This window comes from Pseudoliparis swirei, chromosome 12 (genome assembly GCF_029220125.1).
Source record: "Pseudoliparis swirei isolate HS2019 ecotype Mariana Trench chromosome 12, NWPU_hadal_v1, whole genome shotgun sequence".
Lineage (NCBI taxonomy): Eukaryota > Metazoa > Chordata > Actinopteri > Perciformes > Liparidae > Pseudoliparis > Pseudoliparis swirei.
Window position 1 is genome coordinate 10,494,137 of NC_079399.1, and position 19,783 is coordinate 10,513,919.

The 19,783-nt window shown below is 43.0% G+C and overlaps 1 protein-coding gene across 8 annotated transcripts in view; it reads right to left on the reverse strand.

Moving 5' to 3' along the window:
- Positions 1-19,783, reverse strand: part of syne1a (spectrin repeat containing, nuclear envelope 1a) — a 128,825-nt gene that overhangs the window by 29,732 nt on the left and 79,310 nt on the right. For 7 of the 8 annotated variants that reach the window (XM_056428720.1, XM_056428716.1, XM_056428721.1 and 4 more), the window contains 26 exons: positions 19,197-19,343; positions 18,832-18,957; positions 18,565-18,741; positions 18,170-18,435; positions 17,774-17,930; positions 17,265-17,663; positions 15,482-17,086; positions 14,497-14,834; positions 14,224-14,368; positions 13,726-13,944; positions 12,403-12,683; positions 12,115-12,280; positions 11,785-11,940; positions 11,299-11,451; positions 10,402-10,584; positions 10,099-10,236; positions 9,636-9,821; positions 8,828-8,950; positions 8,454-8,636; positions 7,454-7,597; positions 5,265-5,495; positions 3,168-3,308; positions 1,943-2,056; positions 1,485-1,646; positions 371-565; positions 79-252 (listed from right to left, as the gene is read on the reverse strand). In XM_056428720.1, the coding sequence (XP_056284695.1) occupies positions 79-252; positions 371-565; positions 1,485-1,646; positions 1,943-2,056; positions 3,168-3,308; positions 5,265-5,495; positions 7,454-7,597; positions 8,454-8,636; positions 8,828-8,950; positions 9,636-9,821; positions 10,099-10,236; positions 10,402-10,584; positions 11,299-11,451; positions 11,785-11,940; positions 12,115-12,280; positions 12,403-12,683; positions 13,726-13,944; positions 14,224-14,368; positions 14,497-14,834; positions 15,482-17,086; positions 17,265-17,663; positions 17,774-17,930; positions 18,170-18,435; positions 18,565-18,741; positions 18,832-18,957; positions 19,197-19,343 (6,309 nt within the window). The remainder of the gene's footprint in view (positions 1-78; positions 253-370; positions 566-1,484; positions 1,647-1,942; positions 2,057-3,167; positions 3,309-5,264; positions 5,496-7,453; positions 7,598-8,453; positions 8,637-8,827; positions 8,951-9,635; positions 9,822-10,098; positions 10,237-10,401; positions 10,585-11,298; positions 11,452-11,784; positions 11,941-12,114; positions 12,281-12,402; positions 12,684-13,725; positions 13,945-14,223; positions 14,369-14,496; positions 14,835-15,481; positions 17,087-17,264; positions 17,664-17,773; positions 17,931-18,169; positions 18,436-18,564; positions 18,742-18,831; positions 18,958-19,196; positions 19,344-19,783) is intronic. The other variant, XM_056428722.1, reaches the window with a different exon arrangement.

Consider the following 19,783-nt stretch of genomic DNA (forward strand, 5'->3'; position numbering starts at 1 on the left):
ATACCAAGCCTAATATCTTTCAGTGCTCAGTGAACCGGTCAGTGCAGCCTTTGATTAAAGCAGAAATGTCATTCTCACCTGACAGTCGGTGAGCTGCTCCTCCATGTCCAAGTCCTCATTTTGGGGCTGAAGGGCAGATCTTAAAGTGGCACGAGTGCTGAGCAACCAATGGTCGAGCTCCTCGGCCTCGCTGTGGTAACGCTGCAGCGCCTGTTCCTGTCGCTGCTCTTCCAGCTGTTCACTTATTTTTTCCTGTAATGAAAGCAGACAGATATTTTAGATTTCACAGGTGAAACAATTCTGAGAAATAAGAATGGAAGTATGCACATTTGGGAGATGCGTATGAATGTCATCTTTAGAGGGCCTCTACCTCCAGCAGCTGCCGCTTCCCAGAAGCCTTCATTCCAATGGTGGCCATCCTTTCTCCCAGCACAGTGAGCGTAGACTGGAGGGCCAGTTGGTTACCAGCCTCCCCGTCGCTGTCGCTGTCTGCCAGCTCCTCAGAGAAACACGTCTGCAACTCACCAATCTCATCCTGCAGCATCAGGATCTCATCCATCAGAGCCTGATGGATATACAGGAAGAGTGCTGTAGCCAAGAGGAGGCAGCTCATGACATGTAATGGGAATTTTATATATTCTTCATTGTATCCTCTTTGACACTATATGAAAGAAACAATCACTTGTGGAGACAAATTATAACAGAGGACAGGATGAAGACTGATTGATAGGTGTTATAATTCCCAGGATCGTTCCTTTGAGTATCCTCACAAAGGGACCCGATCACTGGATTGCTCATCGGGTGATAGGATCATTTGGTTACTCATCGGACAATCTGATCATTTAATTACTCTAAGGACTTGAAGACCAATGTCTCCTTCTGGATCCTCCTTCTTGTTTCCCTTAAATTGATGTTGTTTCATTGACTCTTCAGTTCACCCATGGCAGACTCCTGAGGGACTCTGTGTAACGGGGACTCTTCTTGCGAGAATAAATGATTTCATAGACAAGTTCTGGTTCTTCGATACTCGTCATTTCAGTTTAAAAAGACTCAACCTTGGGTGGGGACAAAATTTGCCCTCACACATATAATAGTAACGTCCTAGGTCCTGAATAGGAACGTTTTTGTGCGTCATACTCCACCCTCTCTCTACATTCCTCTGTCAAATAAAGGCACAAATGAATCCCCAATTGTATTTTATTGTGTGTGAGCTGCTCTCACTGTGAAGTTCGCATAGCAACGGAGAACAGTGCCATGCAGTCTGTGCATTGCACTCGCTAGAGCAACATTAAACCCCTCAATCATTCTCTGTTTGCTCAGAGCAGGCTCGTCTTTTGTCAGCTTTGAGTTTTTCCCACAAGAGATGTCTTGTACTATTACTTTCAATGATATCAATACTGAATGTACCTCCTCTTCTCTCTTTCTCTATCCAACACACAACATCCCCAATTCCTCCAGACCTCTCTGCCCCCCCTCTCTCTCACCTGGTGTGCAGCCATCTGGCTCTCGGGGCTCTTGTTCGGCTCCGGGCCCTCACTGAGCGCTCCCTCAATGGATTCCATCTTTGTGGATATGGACTGGAGGGACTCCTGATAGTGTTGCTGTCGCTCGAGAGCCTCGTACAGACTCTTCTGCTTCTCACTTATCTGTGATCAGAGTGAAAGGATGGAAAGAAAAATAAAGACATTAATGATGGTAACATCCAGATGTTAACCTGAGAAGAAGAAGAAGTCCACTGGACCATAATCTATCTTCTGATGTGTGGTAGAGGAGGAATATTATAATTTTACTTTAATATCAGTGTACTCATGCTTAAGATCCGCTGATCTGATTTTGTGATAAAAGTGTCCCAAAATCCACAAGGACTTCTTATATATATTTACATATTCGTGTATATCTTTCTTAATTAATTAAGTTCATAGCAGCTGATAATGTGATGTACCACGTTCTTCAGCGTTTCCCAGGATCTCTGCAGGTCATCCAGGTTAGCAGCACTGGCCTCCATAGACGGGTCGTACAGCTCCTGGAGGGGCGCTCGACTCAAGGCACCTCGACCCTGTGGCACAACAACACGGTGAGTGTACGCCTTACCAGGGTGCGAGAGCGATGTCAAATATATGGTTGAAGAGCCTGCGCTGGTTCTCATATGCCCTCAAACATACTGTCAACAATGAATTTGAATGCCCACATCTGCAGTATGTAGAGTAAAGAACTTATATATATATATATATATATATATAAAATAAAAATATCTCCAACCTGTTGTTTAAACTAAAATATGAACAAGGTCAATTAGAACTTAAGATCTTGTTGGCTGAATGCTGATCAGGTTAAATTTAAATAACTCCCATTAAAATTTCCTTCAATCACTTTCCAACTGACGTATTGTTTTAGTTTACTTGTAACAGTTCAGCTTACATGACATTACACAAGACAAACATATTGCATAGACAACACACAGTGAAAAACCTTCACTGCTGCATCATTAGAAGTCATGGATTACACAAAAAGGTACTTAATGCTAAATTAGATGGAAAAATGACAACTTTTGCTTTCACTCGTTTACTCCCAGCAAAAAAGCATGTGGCAAACAAAAGTTATTTTGCAAAATAAATGGGCAAACATAATGCGGATAAAAAGGGAAAGCAGGGACATCACAGCAACTCTCCAGCTGTTTCAGACAGACACGGTGTTGATAGTGGTGATGATGGGGAGGTCATTGTTTTAGGTGGGAATCAAATGGTGGTGATTGGATGAGTGAGCATCTCCATCTTAACAAGTCTTAGAGTCACATGTACAGTATCTGTATCTGTATCTAAAGTTAATAATTATCAAAATTCCAATGCAGGCTCGCTTGCTGTATCTTGAAATTAAATATGTAATAGAAACCCCTGAATTCAACAATGTCATTAGGTACAAAAACATCTTTAAGACATATTCATCTGCATAGAAAAACAGAAATAATCTCATCCATTGTTTTCTCTTTTCAAGCAGAAGATGTTAAGACTAAATATTTGGTTGTAGACTCATTAAGATGGAGATGTTGTTACTGCAAAGGTGAAAAGTTTCTTATGACTGAGAATTGAAGGCGTACAATTGAAAAAAGACAGTGGTAGTATGGCCGCTGGGCAGGTCAGATAATGAAACCAGGGTGGGGTTTGCAGTACCTGGCTAAGAGGAGCGTCAGCGTTAGCCCCTGGGGAGGGGGAGCGGCACGCAGGGGGAGAGGAGACCTCACTGTTGGTGCCCTCCTCCCCCGACTCCTCCGTCACAGGGGAGAGAAGTGTGTGGCAGCGGCCGGCTGTCATCTGACCACGCATACGCACCGCACATCAAACGCGCACAGCAAAAGAAGCAGGTATAGGAAACGGGAGGCGAATCAAACCGAAAACGTCCAGATTTGAGGAGTGAGGAGACAGAGAGAGAAAAAATGAAAAATGAAGAGAGGGCATACAAATTAATGGGGGAGTGCATATTAGCCAGATCACAGTGAGTATATTGATGATTAATTAGACAGTGAGAAATCAAATATTACTGAGAAGAGACCAGATTAAATGACTGCTATTGACATCAGACACTGCAACACTTTCCATAGCGCAGCATTTCTCAGACATATTTTAGTGCACTGCAGCATTTTAACACTAGATTTCTCTGGCAATGAATGATCCACTGATTGTTTTACAGGATACATCAGGGGAAAGGAATGGCGATTACCAGTAAGTCTGATACTCAAACACACACCGACTCTGATCACACCATACACATGGGCATGTGTACTGTATTTATGCTGTTTCAAAACCACAGTCATTTCCTTCCCATCTGCGACACAACTCCCTTGTAAATGGCACCCACACGTCTATATCGCAGGCGAGACTTGTTTTCTTTAAGAACTAGAAATGAAACACTTATACACTCTAATGCATAAGCACCTTTAAAATTAAACTTTAGTGACACTATATTAACAGAAAGAAGAAGAACTGAGAAATCCAGATGAATATTAAGGCCCAAACTTAACCAAAGTAGAGCGAAAGCATTGCATAGCCAACCCAGAATACAGCAGCAGCAGCAGCAGCAGCAGCAGTAGCTGTCCTAGAAGTGGCACCGCTGTCTGTGGGCCTGCATACTTCAGTAGAGAGGCAGAGCAGAAATGCGAGCCAAGCCCAACTGGGCCGCTATTTGGCAGTTAATGCAGAACTTGGCCGACTGAGTGTTTTATTTGGTCGTCTTTTTTCCGGGGCTTTATGATGCAATGCAATGCAACGAAGAGCGTCAGCACACACGTGTGGGAATCTTAGTGTTTTTTACAAAGTGAGATTACTTAGAAGCTGAGTAGTCTAGTCCCAACACTCTGGTAACGCTTACACAGTAGCCTACTAATAATGTTAAAACAATAGCTAATCAAGGATATCAGAAGTCCTAAGCAATCCATTTATGCCACTTACACAAACGTATCAGGCTCTGCTCACACACTAACACACACACATGCAGTGATATCTTGTTTCCTGGCCTGTTGAGACCAAACACACCACAAACTGCAGTAACAGAGCACATCTGAATCCGAAGGAAAGACAGAGTAAGAGAATATATTTAGACGCGACCACATGTGAAAAGCACATTAGGGCCGACAGAATCAGGGTAATACGAAGTGAAGTGACACAGTAACATTTCAGTGCAGTAATACACAAGACACAGACTAGTAGTAACACTAGAGGTGTCTGGAAGATGAGGAGGAAACACTTGCAATTCAAAACGTAAAAATAAATAAAAGAAGAGGAATGCAATAATAGAGAGAAAAAGTCTATTATTAATCTGAATTCTTTGATATGGACCACTGAATAGATACAAATAAGGCCTTACAGCCCCATTTAAGCTTAAAATGGGGATGTCATCCCAGGGGATCCACATTTTGGTAACTTAGAATTTAATTGTACGGAATTAACTTTGTACACAGTAACTGGGAAACCCATAATGACAATTGTCTTCCTCTAATTTGGGATAACTTTAAGCCTATTACGATTGTTGTGAAATTAAGCGTAAACACCCTTTAGAAACTCACAACACCCTTATAACACCGTGGGGTTCCCTGTTTTGCAATTTTGAGAAGCAACGGTCTGGACAGAAAAGGGAGGACAGATAGAAGCTACACATTCAAACACACACACACACAAACACAAACATTGGCCTGACAGGCACACAGCCATGCAGTATGTCAAGTGTTGGTTTCTGGGTGATTGTGTGTGTCCAAAAAAGGCTTTGCCACTCACCATGACAACATAGGGGTGTGCTAGAAGCTGCTTGTTGGCGGTGGCATTAGTGGTCGGCACAGAACCGGGCAGCTCCTCATCACTCAGCTCGTCCATGCCGTCCGAGAGGCCATCCACCTCGTTGACCGTCAGCAGCATGGTGGCGTGTTTGGCTTTCACTGTCAGCATCTTACACTTGGTGTGGAGCGAGGCGATCTGCTCCTGATAGCCGCGGATCTTCTGGACCAGCTCCTGTCAAAACATCCCACCCCAAACAAAAAACACCACCACCCCCAGGGTCAGGAGAGTGTGGTTCAGTCCACAGTGGAAGATCAATAGTTCCTGGTTAGAAAGGATCCTGAAAAAGGGGGGTGGTTGAGTTGGTTCAGCGCTGAATGTGGTGCCGGTTAGAGAGGAGTAAGTGGAGTTGACGCATTCTCTTCCCTCCAGTCTTTTGCTTTTGGCTTCAGTGTGTGGGACTAGAAAGAGAATAGCACTGCCTCCCTCTCTCTCCCTCTCTCTGTATTTCTCTCTTGCTTCTGTATCTCTTAGCCAATCAGAGCAGCACAGAGGCGGGTGACTCAGCAGTGAAGCCAACAGACAGGACGTTTGGTTGCGAGAGAGACCCTTGCAGAAATAGTTCAAAATCCCTCAGACACTCCCTCTCGTACACATACACAATTGGCAACAAAAAACAGGAAGTGATCTCACTGACTGCACCCCCCCTTCCTCTGCCTGCCGCTTTCCTCCTCCACCAATCCTCGAGATAGAGTCGTAAGGAAAGAGGGAGTGTTAAGGGAGGAGGGCGACAGAGATGGTGTCAAATTACAGCTACTGGGTCCAACTCCTCCTTCTCTCCTCCCCCCTCCCCCCCTCCTGTCTCGCAGATGGTCAATGCGTTGATAATCAGGTCATGTGACTAACTGGGCCAGTGGAGTTGCAGCTTTCTGCTCAGCTTAGAGATCAAACTCAGACATAAACACACTGCGATGCCAAGTCACTCTGCAGCACCGGAGAGATTGCAGTTACAAGAAAATATCTACAAACATCTGGGTTAATATATTCCCCGTCAAGTTGCACAAAATCTTCCAGAACCGAGCAAGGAAAGTTAAAATGTGATAACAAATGTGTTTCCTCTGGAGAGATTTGATCTGTTTCTCTGCAGGTCTTTTCCTCTCTCAGTCTGCCAGCCCCCTCCTTCTCGATCTCTCTCTCCGCATTTGAGATCAAATGCACTTACTCAACAGTAAAACTGCAACACAAAGTACAGGCCCTGATAATAACATCAACACTGCATCAAATGGGACTCTATGCAGATAAGATGTACATCAGATACTGGAGGAATGAGTTGGACAACACAATGTTTTTCCAGACCTGTTGTATGTGGCGGCAGTGCTCTGATGACAGAATGTGATTTATTGAGCAATATTTATTCTAGAGTTTATGGTTTTATACAAGCATCAAATAATTATATCCCCATAAATATCCACAATGTTTGTATTTTGAATTAAGAGATTAGGGAAACAAATCTATATAGAGCAAGGATAGCAAATATAAATCCCTCGTAGAAGAGCACCATAACTACTTAGATATACAGCATATTTCCTACTGCCTCAACTTCTCTTTTTATAATGTTTTTACTGCTACAAAGTACAGGAAATAGATAATGACTTTGATGTTGACGTTGGCCTCAGTAGAAACAACATGTTTAGACATCAGCATATTATCATCTTTAAATGTCAAATAGCTAGTGGCCTCTGTTCTGCTATCCTGGTTTGTTAGATTTTTTTCATTTTTTGATGTGATGCTCATCTACAGTACAGTCAATCTCCAAGAGCTCTTCATGTCCTTGTTGCTTTGCTGTTATTTAGCACGTTGTTTTTTCACAACAAGCTGCACATTAAATGAATAAAGACTCATCTTAAAGTCCAGAATATGGCCATAAGTGTTGTTCATGTTTCATGATTCAGTTGAGGCGCCTTAGCTTCCACTGAAGGAAATCCTCATGCTTCAGCATGCAATAATAGTGTAAACAATAGTGTGCTTTGAATTTGGAAACCGTTTAGGGGAAGTCCTTTGAAGGGTGGAGGCTGTTAAAGCAGTACATTATTGTTCATAGTTTTGGAATAACATGTTCAAAAGTCACATATAATATGTTTGACTTATATTTAAATAAATATATGAGAGACGCAGTGTGTGTTTTCTCTGACCTCATGGTGGTGTATTTGAGCCTGAAGTTCCTGTATGTTATTAGTGGAGACAGGCCGGTCCTGGATGATGCGGTGAGCCTCTTCTATTAATCTCTGGAGGTTCTTCACTTCCTGTTCATACTGCTCATACTGCACCACAGCCTCCTGCGAAAGAGAAATCAAAACAAAGAAAGGTTGACATTGCATATGTTGTCAAACAATTATAAAATGTGACAGATATCATAGTTTTTTTCTCCCGCCAGGGAAGCTAAAGGTGAGTGTCACCTACAGAAGTAATTTTTTCCACTCTCTATGTCACAATGCTTCCATGATATTGATTTGTATATGCACAGTATCACTAAGTGTATCAACATACATTTTCCAGTGTGGCATTTAACAGAAAGGGATAAACACATTATTTTCAAATATACTAAATTAAATCATCTGAGATTTGCTGGTATTAGAGCTAAGAAGTGTTTCAAACACCTATTCTGTTCATTGTGGGATCCTAAAGTCTCTAGAGGCAAAACCTCGAAAATAAAATGTATAATACTGCAGTTATTGTATTAGTATGTATATAAGCCAACCAGTTTAGACACACAGACGGACTCATTATTCCAAATCTTTGGTTTGGTTTAAAGGCTAAGATGCTTTAGGTGTTTGTGCTCCAGATCGTCACAGAAGGTCACCTGCTTCTTGGTCCAAAGGCTAATCTCCAATACAATTAGCTTAAAAGCAAATTCAGCCCAGAACCAAAGGATAGAAGGTTAATAGTGGTCCAATAGGGGCTCAACAAAAACAGACATTCGTGAGATGGCCTGTTGGGACACTGCGTGTAGATGTAGACCTATACAATTCCCCCAACAGGGTGACACATGACCAACTATACACCTCAACTGCTCCGAGGCATGACGGTCTCCAGTTCTCTTGACAGATAATATAGTATAATATATATATGGTACAATATTGTGATACAAACAAACACATCTAAAGCATTTGCAGTACGAGTACTGCCCTCTACCTGCAGGATGTTGCACTGCTGGATGGTGGTGTGCTGCAGTTGGCTGGCTTCTTGCTGCAGAATCTGAGCTGTGTGGCTGATAGGTAGGCTGGCCACTACCTCCAACGGCAGCCGAAGGGCGCTCTGACACTGCTGTACTGCCGCCACCTGCTGCTTGAAGCCCTCCATTTCCACCAGCAGACGCTGATGAGGCAATGAAGGGTTGTTAGAGAATAAGGCGGAATTGTTAGGTGTGTGATAAAGCAATGCTGTGTCATAAATAGTTGTTTTTAAGTTGTTGCAATAAATACATTTATTGTAATTGTCTACATGCAGTATTTTCTCAATTTTTTTATTCTGGTCATTAACAAAGCATTTTAAATGTGTGTGTTCACCTGTCTCTGTGTGAGCTGCTCTCTGAGGCTGAGCCTGTTGAGGTCTGGTGAGGCGAGTGTGATCTGGATCTGGTCCACAGCAGCATGGAGGATCTTCACCTCTGCCTCTAAAAGCAACATGTCCTGAGGAGAGACCACAGAAAGATACAACAAATAAAAGGAAAGCATCTACAATAGTAGGAGCAGCTAATAATGCGAGTATCTATACATAAAAAAAGAAAGATGGATTTTCAAAAACACTTATTTCTGAGGTGGACCTGCTTGCAGTGATATATACTCAAACACCAGTCCACAAAAGTATTGATTTAATTCAATTAATTAAATAAATAAAATGGTAGGTATATCTTTAACACAAATCTCTTAATTTTCTATTTCTAATTGAACAAGATGTATGAAAATTAATTACATAACTAGTTGTAACAAAAGTTGTGCTATGTCTACACTCTATATCCAGAAATCCAAACTCAAAGGAGGAATGGTAAACACATTTCCAAGCACACAATGTCAATAGCAACAAGCAGCATCAGATTGTCATCAAGGAACCAGATTACTGCTGCAGCGCAAGATAAAACAGTGCATTCCATGATGATGGTGTAATACTCCACAAATGACCATGAGACGGCACTGTTGGAGCTCCAAAGAGATGTGCACGCCTTGCTGTGCACCAACATGTTTTGATTAAAGAAATCCAATTGGCTATGTTTCTTAATGAAGATAATTTGATCAGAGAGACCTTAAACAATTTAGAGGTGGAGTGATACGCATGTCCGATTCCTGCACTGCTTGCCTGAATGCAAACATAGTTTACCTTTGCTGCATCCTGCAGACTCTGGAGGCGAGTCTTGGCAGTTTGCTGCAGCTCCTCTGTGTGTCTGCTGAGGTGTTTCACCTGCTGGCTCCACCCTTCTGTCTGCAGCACCTCCCCCAGCTGCCCCTCCCTCTCCCCCATGGCCTCCAAGTCACCATGGAGACCCCGGCACTCCCGCAGCAATGCCTGTCACCATAGGAACATAAATTACAAATCAGAGAGGAGCCTTTTGTGTTGTGCAATTATACTAATTAAGGCCGGCCAACACACCGAACAGTACATGACAATTCACTGAAAATCAAACAAGGGAGTGAATTTAATTGGCTGTTAATTTGCATCTTCAGATTTACTAGGTAAATACAGGGAATATAAATATTGAATTTTGTGGGCAAATAAATATGAAATGTTAATTTGTTTGCAGTTTTCAGACATCTTAAAGCATGTGTGAGTCATTACAACTCACCTGGTGTGCTCGTATTTGCTCCTGCAGCTGGGACGCAGAACCCCAGATGATACAACCAGTGACCAGAGCCTCTGCCTTTTCTGTCCAGCCCAAAATGAATGCCTTCATACCCCGATATTCCTCCACCTGTCTCTCTGCCTGCTCACAAGAGAAAGACCAAGACAGAATAATGTAATCATGAAAAAGAATAAAACACAATGAATTCTCCGCATTTTGGCCACAACATTTTTGGTTTGTTCATGCAAGCAATATTGGGAACTGAGGATACTCTACATGACATGCTGAACCGAATGGAAATCTCACCTTCTTCAGTCGGTTGGCTCTGTCCTGGACCTGCTGCGTGGTGTTCCGTTGCACCTCTGTCAGTTTGGCCACAGCATCGCCCAGCTGCCTACACAGCAAAGGGTTCTGCTCACCAAACTCCTGCACTGCTATTCCTAAATCTGCCACAGAACGACCACAGCACTGACATTCTTCACAAAGAGCCTGCAAGAGAGGAGAGGTGAGTAAAAAGGTGAGGGAAAAAGAGAGGACAAAGGTGAGTGTAATTGTCTGTTGTACTAAAAAGTGACCAGTGAATCTTACAGGTGACGGGTGTTCATTTAACAAAAACTATTTAAAAAGTTGAAAAAGAAAAAAAGATGTTTGTTGAAGCCTAGACTTGCTAAGTGTTAGAAAAGAAGATTGACAGCACAGTTTGTATGATTAATCTGAATCTATAGTCAGCAGCAGGTGAGTTTAGCATGAAGACTGGAAACAGGGGGAACTGCTAGCCTGGCTTAAGGTCACATAATCGTCCGACCAGCACCTAAACTCACTAATCTAATACATTATATATTGTTTGATTAATCTGCACAAAAAGCTAATTGTAAAGGGAACAAGTTGTGTTTTTACAAGAGACCAGTGAGTAATTATAGAGCTACCGAGGCGCAGGTCAACAGACTAGTTCAAATAATTCCTTTAACTACACAAACTCCAGGCCGTGTGGGTCTACAGATGGGCAGAGGAGGGAAATAGGGAAAAAACGTTTGGCCGACAAGCAGAACGGGAGGAAGGGGCTGTGTCTCCATCTGTGACACTCCTCTCAGAAGTCTCTCTCACAACTCTCCCACATTCATTAACCTGAACATCTGCAAGACGAATAGCCAATTTAACAGGGGTTAATTGCTTGCTAATTAGTCAATCTGTCTCGTTGATTACTTTGGTCTCTTCTTTTGCCTCCTCCAGGTCGACACCCTTGTCTTCCAATTTCAGAGCGATGGTCTTCATCTTTGCCTCAATGTCCTGGAGTCTGAAATGGAAATCCTCTTTCACATCTCTGGTTTGCTGCACCTCCCTTTCTCTCGCCTGGACCTAAAGCAGATGGCAGAAATACACACATTTCACAATTCTCCAAATATCAAAAACTAACATGCACATTTTAACAATGCTGTATAGTTATGGGTTGTTCAGCATGCACTCTCTGAACACACTAATAACCTTGCAGCAGTGAATTCATACACAAGACCGTAAAGTAGAATCAGTCCCATCTTTACGATGGTACATCCTGTCATAGGGTCACTGCTTCACTTTTCTGTTCAGTGTTTTTAACGCATTTCACTTAATAAACTCACATTTGACAGCTCTAATTAGTTAATGAAACTACTACATTTAATAAAGTGCTAAACTCTAGCCAAGAGTGGTCACCTGGTCTTCAGCGGATCCCAGAGCCAGAGCCACTTCAGCCAGCTGCATGCTGAGCTCAGAAGGCAGACCGGCCTGGAGGTCCTGGTACTTGGACTGCTGCAGCTCTGTCATGCGCTCCACACTCTGACGCCTGCTGATAACCTGACCATGTGCCGTCTGCAACACAAACAACATCACATAACAGGACTGCAAATCACTGTCTTTTCTGTTATGACGCGATACTGTATGTGATACTGTCCAAACAAGCCAGAGCAGTTCTGTACCTAGATGCCAAGGAGATGTCAAGGAGATGTCAGTTTGTCCTTAGCTGTGGGTGTGTTAGTGGCCTACCTCTAGCACTTGCAGCAGTGATTCCAGGTCTGCAGTGGGACTCAGCAGTAAACCACGCGTATCTTGGATCCAGCCTTTGACCAAGCCCAGCTCCTTCTCGACCTCTTCCCTCTCCCTTAATTCCTGGTGTACCTGAGCCCTGCTGGCTCGTACCCGCAACACAAGGCTAGATAACACACAATGGTATGAATCAAGCAAAACAAAAACAGAAATGTAGAAACTGTCAATACAGTGTACATTTTTAATTTATGCAAAGTCATGGGGTCAATCCTGTTTCTAGTCATTCACCTGTCATACTGCTCCTGCATGCTTCTAATCTGTTGTAGGCAAGGCGTCTCTTCAAATCCATTCTCTGCCTTTTTCTCCATGGCCTCCTCTTCCTCTCCTCTGAGGCAACGCGTGTGTTGACTCAGCAGAGCCAGGATGGACTGCTCCCTCTCCACCTCCAGGCCGAAGGAGTCATGGTACTCCAGGAGGCTCTGCAGCGCTGCCCTGGTGGCAGCCTTCTCAACTGTGCTGTCTGGGACACGACTGTGAAGGTCTTGGGACACGGAGCGCACCTTCTCCATCTGAGAGAAGATCATGTGCAAAGATTGAGGTTCAGTTGCTGCAGCAGATTTAGGGTTATTTATAACTCTTGACAAGTTAGTAAACATGGATGTTTTCAATGTTGAATTTAAAGTATAAAAAAAGTGTGACCAGTGTTTTTCAACCTGGGGGTCGGAGCTCCCACAGTGGTCTCGAGATAATTTAAATCAGCAGATGATTATGGAAAAAAATTATTAAATAACATATATATTTAGATGTATATATGTTATATATATTCAGTGGACCCAAGAGATAATTAAAAAGATAGATCTTGTGAATTTTAGGATTAAAAGTCAAAGAATGGTTACTTTCTAGCCTGCTGTCGGACTGTTACATACATCTAAATAGGTACACATCATGATTAAAGGGATGAGATAAAAAAAAAAGGAAAGGACTGAGTATGTAAGTGTGTCTTTACAGTATATATTACTACATTTCACAAATAATCTTTCTACAGTATATAGTATTCGCTCTGATAGTCTGAAATTCAAAGGCAGAAACAAGAGTCTAGAGATTCAAGTGCAGTGAATGACATCATGTCCAGTTGAACAAAGGAGCCATTGAAAATTGGTGAACAACAGGAAATGTGCCATATACTGAATAAGGAAGTGGCCACCATTCCTTACAGTTTGACCTAATTTCCTTTTTAGAAGCAGTGCTTTGTGGGAATTCTTGTGAGCTGACAGTGAACACATTTGAAATAGATCAAAAGGCGGGAAAACGCTTCATGACAGTGTTTTAGCAGGAGACACCAACTGGCCTGAGGCCTGTAGTTACATCACAGCACACCAACTGGTTTTGAGTTGTTGCTGTGTTTGACCTACATCTGTGAGAGCAAGAAAAAGGTCCAGATGTTTGTCAACTGTAAGTGTCCTGTGGGTATAAACAGCTGCTAAACTGCTGGCACACTGATGGTTAGTTTTGCACTGTACATGTGTGTCACTGAAGCACACTCACCATACATGCAATATGCACTTGGACATGTGAAGCTCACAGGGCACCGTGCACAGTATCACCTCTTACCTTGTCAGTGAAGTTCCTCCACTCCCTCGCAGTATCCTCCAGTGCCCTCTCCTGGGCTCGGGCCACACTGCGGAGCCGGGTCCACCGTTGCCACAGTGACGACACAGAGTGGCTGGTGACAGCTTTGCTGGACTCAGAGATGATCTGCTCCAACTCTAGTGTATTCTCTTTCAAAGCATTTAGAGGCAACTCGAGCCGATTGATGTGAGCCACAAGAGACTAAAGCAAAAAGATGACAACAGATATATAAAAGTCATTTCATAAATGCAGTCTAATGAAAAATTTTACAATGGAAAACTGCAATTATCCCCTAAAAGAAACAACTCTGCAGATGCAAAAGTGAACAAGGAATAATGTATAAACACTCCATTGTTTACATATTGGAATTCAATACAACAGCCTCACGGGACCAAACACATGCAATTTAAACACTTTCTATGAACTTGACATAACCCTTTTCTACAGTATCTGTTTCATGAGTGTAAGATAGTGTCCCACCTTATATCTCTGACACTTTTCTTCAGCTTGCTGGATACTGACGGCTTTAGCTGTAGTGAACATGGCCATCTTGGCTTCTGCGTCATTCATCTGTTCAACTAGTGTCTCCTTCTCATGTTGGAAGGAGGTCCATAGAGCTGTACAACTGAGAAAATTATACAAATTACAAACTGCCATTGATGGAGATGTATTATTTAAACATGCATCATATGGACTGCACATGTCAGCTGTTTATGTATATATTACTTGGCTACCATGAACAGTAATACACACCTCTGCAGCGTCTCTCTGTAAGCATCCAGTTGCTGTTTGACTTCTGTATTTCTCAGCAGCATTGACCCAACCTTTTCTCTAAATTTGCCCATTGCTTCTGTTTTGATAAAATCCTCGAGCAAAGGATCCAAAGTCCTCAGCTCCGCTAAACCAGTTGTAAAGTTCTTTTCCTGGGTTAAAATATCTTCAACGTCCCACACACAACCTGTCTGGTTCTCAAGATCCATCCCCGAGCTGGCCCTCTGGAGTAAAGCTGCAGCAGAGTCCAGACATGTCTGCATGGCCTGCAGAGAGAAGTGGTGTCTCTGGACCAGGGAAAGCACTTGATCCACAGCCAGCTAGAAGAGGCAGAAGGTGATTTCATTAACCTGTTGGCTTCTTTCTCTGTGAATTTCCTCACAGAACTGAGGTTACAAATGCATAACTATATCTTTACAACAAGAATGGTCCGGTCAGCAGAAATAAAACATTTAAGTGCATTATATCTCCGTGTGAAAATGTCCCGTTCCAGAGCTTAACTTTAGTAGTTTTAACTGTTGTATTATGTACAGTAAAAAGGCTTGCCATATGTTGGGAAATTCATTTTAGAACTCATGCTTCCTCTCAAAATGTCAATGGTCCACATTTAAATTTTTATTCTTTCTGTGTAAAACTTAGAAGCGGCTCTGCTATGTCATTCTAACTCATTATTCAACATAATGTAATCTTTAGGATATGGTATTTAATCACATTATACCCCCCCCCCCCTCCCTCGAGTTATATATTAATAATAACTTGAGTACTTATTCAAACTTCATTGAATCTCTTGAACGCTCTTTTAAATATTTCAGCTTCCCTAAGCTTATTAATATTAATAGAATGGGCGAACAAGAGATAGAAAATAATATTCAGTAAGTTTGAGCCTTGAATGATGAGTTCAGGGTATTAATTAGAAAAATAAAGTAAAATGACTTCATGACTGTAATTTCTGAATATATACACATACCTCTTTCCTGCTAATTCCTTGTTGAACTTCGGCTCCCAGCTTTGCCAGATCCTCTAGTTTCTCTTCGATGTTGGCAGGAACCGTTTTTTTCCTACTAAAGTACTTTTGCTTCTCTTTACTCCCTAAGGCATCTGCTATCCTACATCTACTCTTCTCTTCCTCTTCTACGATCTTCAGTTTGCGCACTTCCTCGTTTACCCTCTCGATTCTGACCTCTGAAAGAATCAACGGCTCTTCCACTTTGTCCCTGATAGTCCGAAGCCATTCCAACATTTTCTCAGATTGTTCAGCGAAGTCTTCATTCCTTATGATTGTTTCACTTTCATCCATAAAACATTTCACTTCACACCGCAACGACTGCAATGATTCCAGCTGCAGTTTAGTTTCCTGAAAGGCATTGGGGTCCAACTTCAGGCCAAGGCCTCTCGTTTGTTGGTTACATTCTTCAGCCTGAGAGATTACACAATCCAGACTTTCAAGCAATGAGTAAAGACTTGTGATTCTTTCTATGGGACCCTGTTCTGTGTCTGACTTCAGTCTGACCAGCTTCTCTTCCACAGACTTAAGCTCTGAGTCCAACTTGGTGGATATGTTGTTGTGTTCAACTAGTGGTTTCAAGCAATCCTCCAAGTGTTTCATCTTCTGATCATTCATTCTTTTCAGTGTACTATGGAGATTGACCAGCTCCAGTGTCTCTGCAGCTCTGAATTGCTGACCCCAACTGAGAAACCCCTCGGTTTTACCATGAAGTTCTCTCACAGCGGGGCTAATATGGAATAAACGTTCCTTAATATTTACGTATTCATTAATCAGACAAAATACAAGTTCCTCCTTACGAATACTGATAGTCTGCTTTTCCAGATTGTCAAACTGCTCCTGAAGCTCCTCCAGTGCATTACGAGTGATATCAAAGAAAGTGCTGAACTCTTTTTGCTCTAAGATTACTTGTTGGACTCTGTCCTTTTTCTCTTTGGCTAGAGCTAGGATGGCGTTGTACTGCTGAGGCAAGGCATTGAGCCTCTCATCTAGGTAGCAATGATCAATCTCGTTCAGAGTAGGGAGGATCTCCTGGCCTATTCTTTGGACGATGAGAAGAAGGTTCTCGTACTCTGAAGCTTGTTCTAGGACATTCTGAAAGTTAGACAGTTGTGTTTGCAACTCCGAGCTATCGTCAATGTTGCTGAAATTGATTTCAGGGAAAGTGATGGCATCTGCTCGTCTCAACCAGTGGCAGGTCTTATCCAGGTCAACCTGGAAGTACTTTCTGGAGGTCAAGGCTTTCTCCAAGTCTGTGAGACGCTGGCTTGTCCTATGGAGAGCAGTTTCAAATACTGCCTGCAGCTTCTCAAGTCTCGCCACAGTTTCTGCTCTCTCTTTGTCAGTGGCGTCTCTTTCTATTTCTCGCCCTTGTATCCAGAGAGATGCCAGCTCTCTCTGGTACACTCGTAAACCACACTGGACGCCTCGACAAGCAGCAACCTGCTTGGCTAGGTCATCAGGTAGAAGCGCGATGTGGTCATCTATCAAAGCCCTCCTCTCTTGCTGCTGAATCCAAGACAGTGCTTTCCCCAGGCCTTGAAGGAACTGGGTCCTCTCTGTGAAGGCCTAGAGAAAGAATTAAACATTGATTTTTTTTACAAAGCTTACAGCTTATTTTACAGTATATTTTTTGGACCAACCATTTTCTTGTTTTTTACCAAACCAACAGCTTGGATAAAACTTAGGTCCTTTAGGAGATAATTAAAATTCTCCTTACATCCAATACAAAAATCCAGCTGTTTACCTTACTGAGGTACTTCCTCCTTTGGGCCACTCGAGCCCCCAGAGCATCCACTTCCGTCTGGGCTTGTTCAACGAGCTCCTGAAGGAATCTCTTCTCACTCAGCCCCAGTCTGGAAGCCACAGCCTGGGCCTCACTGACTGCCTGACCCAGCAGCTGCTGACGGGCCTCCAGTTCTACGCACACACTTAGGTGGTCAAACAGGAAACTCTGGGCCATATCGGGCGGTGGGCTGGTTTTCAGCGCAGAGGTAAAAGCAGGCCGCTGCTCCTCCACCCACTCCCGGGCATCCTTTAGCTGGGTTTCAACCCGGGCCAGGTCCTCGAGTGTCTGTGAGGAGTCCTGGATCTTCCTTTGAATCAGGGTTTCAAGCTGGGCCCAGCGCTGCTCCAGATGACCAACCTAGTAAAAGACAGAACACCGTATAAAACTGGACACAATACTTATATACTAAATTATCATAACTTTCCATTTTAAGAAGCAGCTGAAGAACTACAAAAATGGAGCTCCACCTGTTGCTTGATCAGCTCCTTGTCTAGCAGGCTGAGTCGCGGCAGGATAGCTTGTCTCTGTTCTCTGAGGTCTTCCAGAGTTGTTCTCTGCTCTTCTAGGTCAATGGAGAGCTTCCTCAGAGCCTCCAGATGCTCACTCGTACTCTCTGTGTCAGCCCTGGGTACACACAGGCATGGGTTGGGAGATCAGGTCCATACAGTGGTATAATAATTCAGTTATAGTAAGTATCTTAGCCAAGTTAAAGACAAAGCCAAGATTGTGATACCAGAGGAAATATAGTAAATACTGTATATATGCCAAATAAATACAAATACTATTTATTTAATGAATAGAGAACACGTTTAAAATTCTACACAAAAATGATAATTCACAGCCTCTACAGAAAAGCTTAATACCTTGCGAGGTAGTCCCACTCCCTGGATACTTGGTGGAAGAGTTCCTCCACAGCAACAACAATCTCCTGGTACTCTACACTTCGCTGCATGTCCTCCCCCCGCTGAGCCTCCAGGTCTTCTGCCCGCTGGCCCAGATCCATCCAGCTTCTCCTCAGTCTCCTTATCTCCTCCAGGGCAGGAGAGACCTGTCCGTCTGTCATCTTACCAACGGCCTCATTCAAATGGGAAACCTCAGACTGTCTCTCCCTAATCTGCTGAAGGAATTCCTGTGGGAAAGATAATGGATTTTCTAGTCTCGTGAAGTAGTCTAAAAGTTTGCCTAGACCATGACATATAAACATTTTTCACACATTGTCATTAAAAATCGTTTATCATAATGACAACCAAACACAGACCTGTGCCTTGTCCAGCTGGTTTTGTGCAATCTTGGGCTCCAACTCCGCAGGTCTTCTGATGAGGTTTTGAAGTTGCTGCTCCGTCTCTCTCAGCTGGACCTCCAGATCTGCCTTCTGCTCCTCAATGTCTCTCCAGCTGTCTGCTACCTCATCACAGAGCAGCATGCGCTCCTCAATCTGGACACAAAAACACAATGGAATACATTGATTAGCAAGTATTTTGACAAACAATATTTCCAAACGAAAGGCTTGTTGAAGCTAACTGACCTGCAGTTTGACCTGCTGGATGTCTGCTGCGGTCCCCCTGACCTTCAGCTCAGACAGGTCACATCTGGAGCACACAAGCTGGAGGTAAGTGTTGGCCTGTTCCTGGAGAGCTCGTTCCTGCTTCACCTGTCGAAAAAGAGTGAATGGTCCTTAGGTTTTATTGATTCATCATATTATCTCTACAGGACAATCTGCAACACAGCATTTCCCCCAATTCAGTCCCCATCCAAAAACATGCAATGAAGCAAACTGTCTCTGAGTTTGCTAAATGAGAGCCATTTATATGAATACTATTAACTAAGAAATTCATAATTTCAGGGGGAAACAAGATGTTAAAAAAGGAATCAAGACAAGCAATATTGTACCTGCTGTAGCGCCTCCTCCAGACTGAGAGGAGGATGTGCAGGAGGCTCTGGTTCCTCTGAGACAGAAGTCAACCAGGTCTGGCACTGCAGCAGTGTGTCTTGGAGACTCACATGTCTCTTTAACTCATGGTCCAGACTCTCATACACCTATAAGACACAAACATATATATTTCAGTGCATTACGTATGGAACTAGGCAATGAAAAATTGGAGGGAGAACAAAATGTTTTTTTTAAACAGCTAGATGCATAGCTTTGAAGTCAGTATAGCGTGGTCAAACATAAAAAGGCATTCCATTCTGTAACATGAACAAGTAGGCAGTTATGCAGTGTTGTATCCGACAGGTGTTGAATGTGGAGGCGTCCATGGCCTCCAGGAGAGCGTAAAACAGCAAGTTCTGATTGACAGCGTTAATATGAGAGCCCGAAAAAGGGAAAGAAGGGGGGCATGTATTGGCTAATGGCCCGGTGTAGTTGGCAAAGGCTTGAAGGTTGGCATGGTAGCAAGTGGCAAGCAGGATATTAGAGCTGTGTTGTGCTGGGACACAGTTGGCAGCCATCATAACACTGGAGGCGTAGTGGTAAAGTG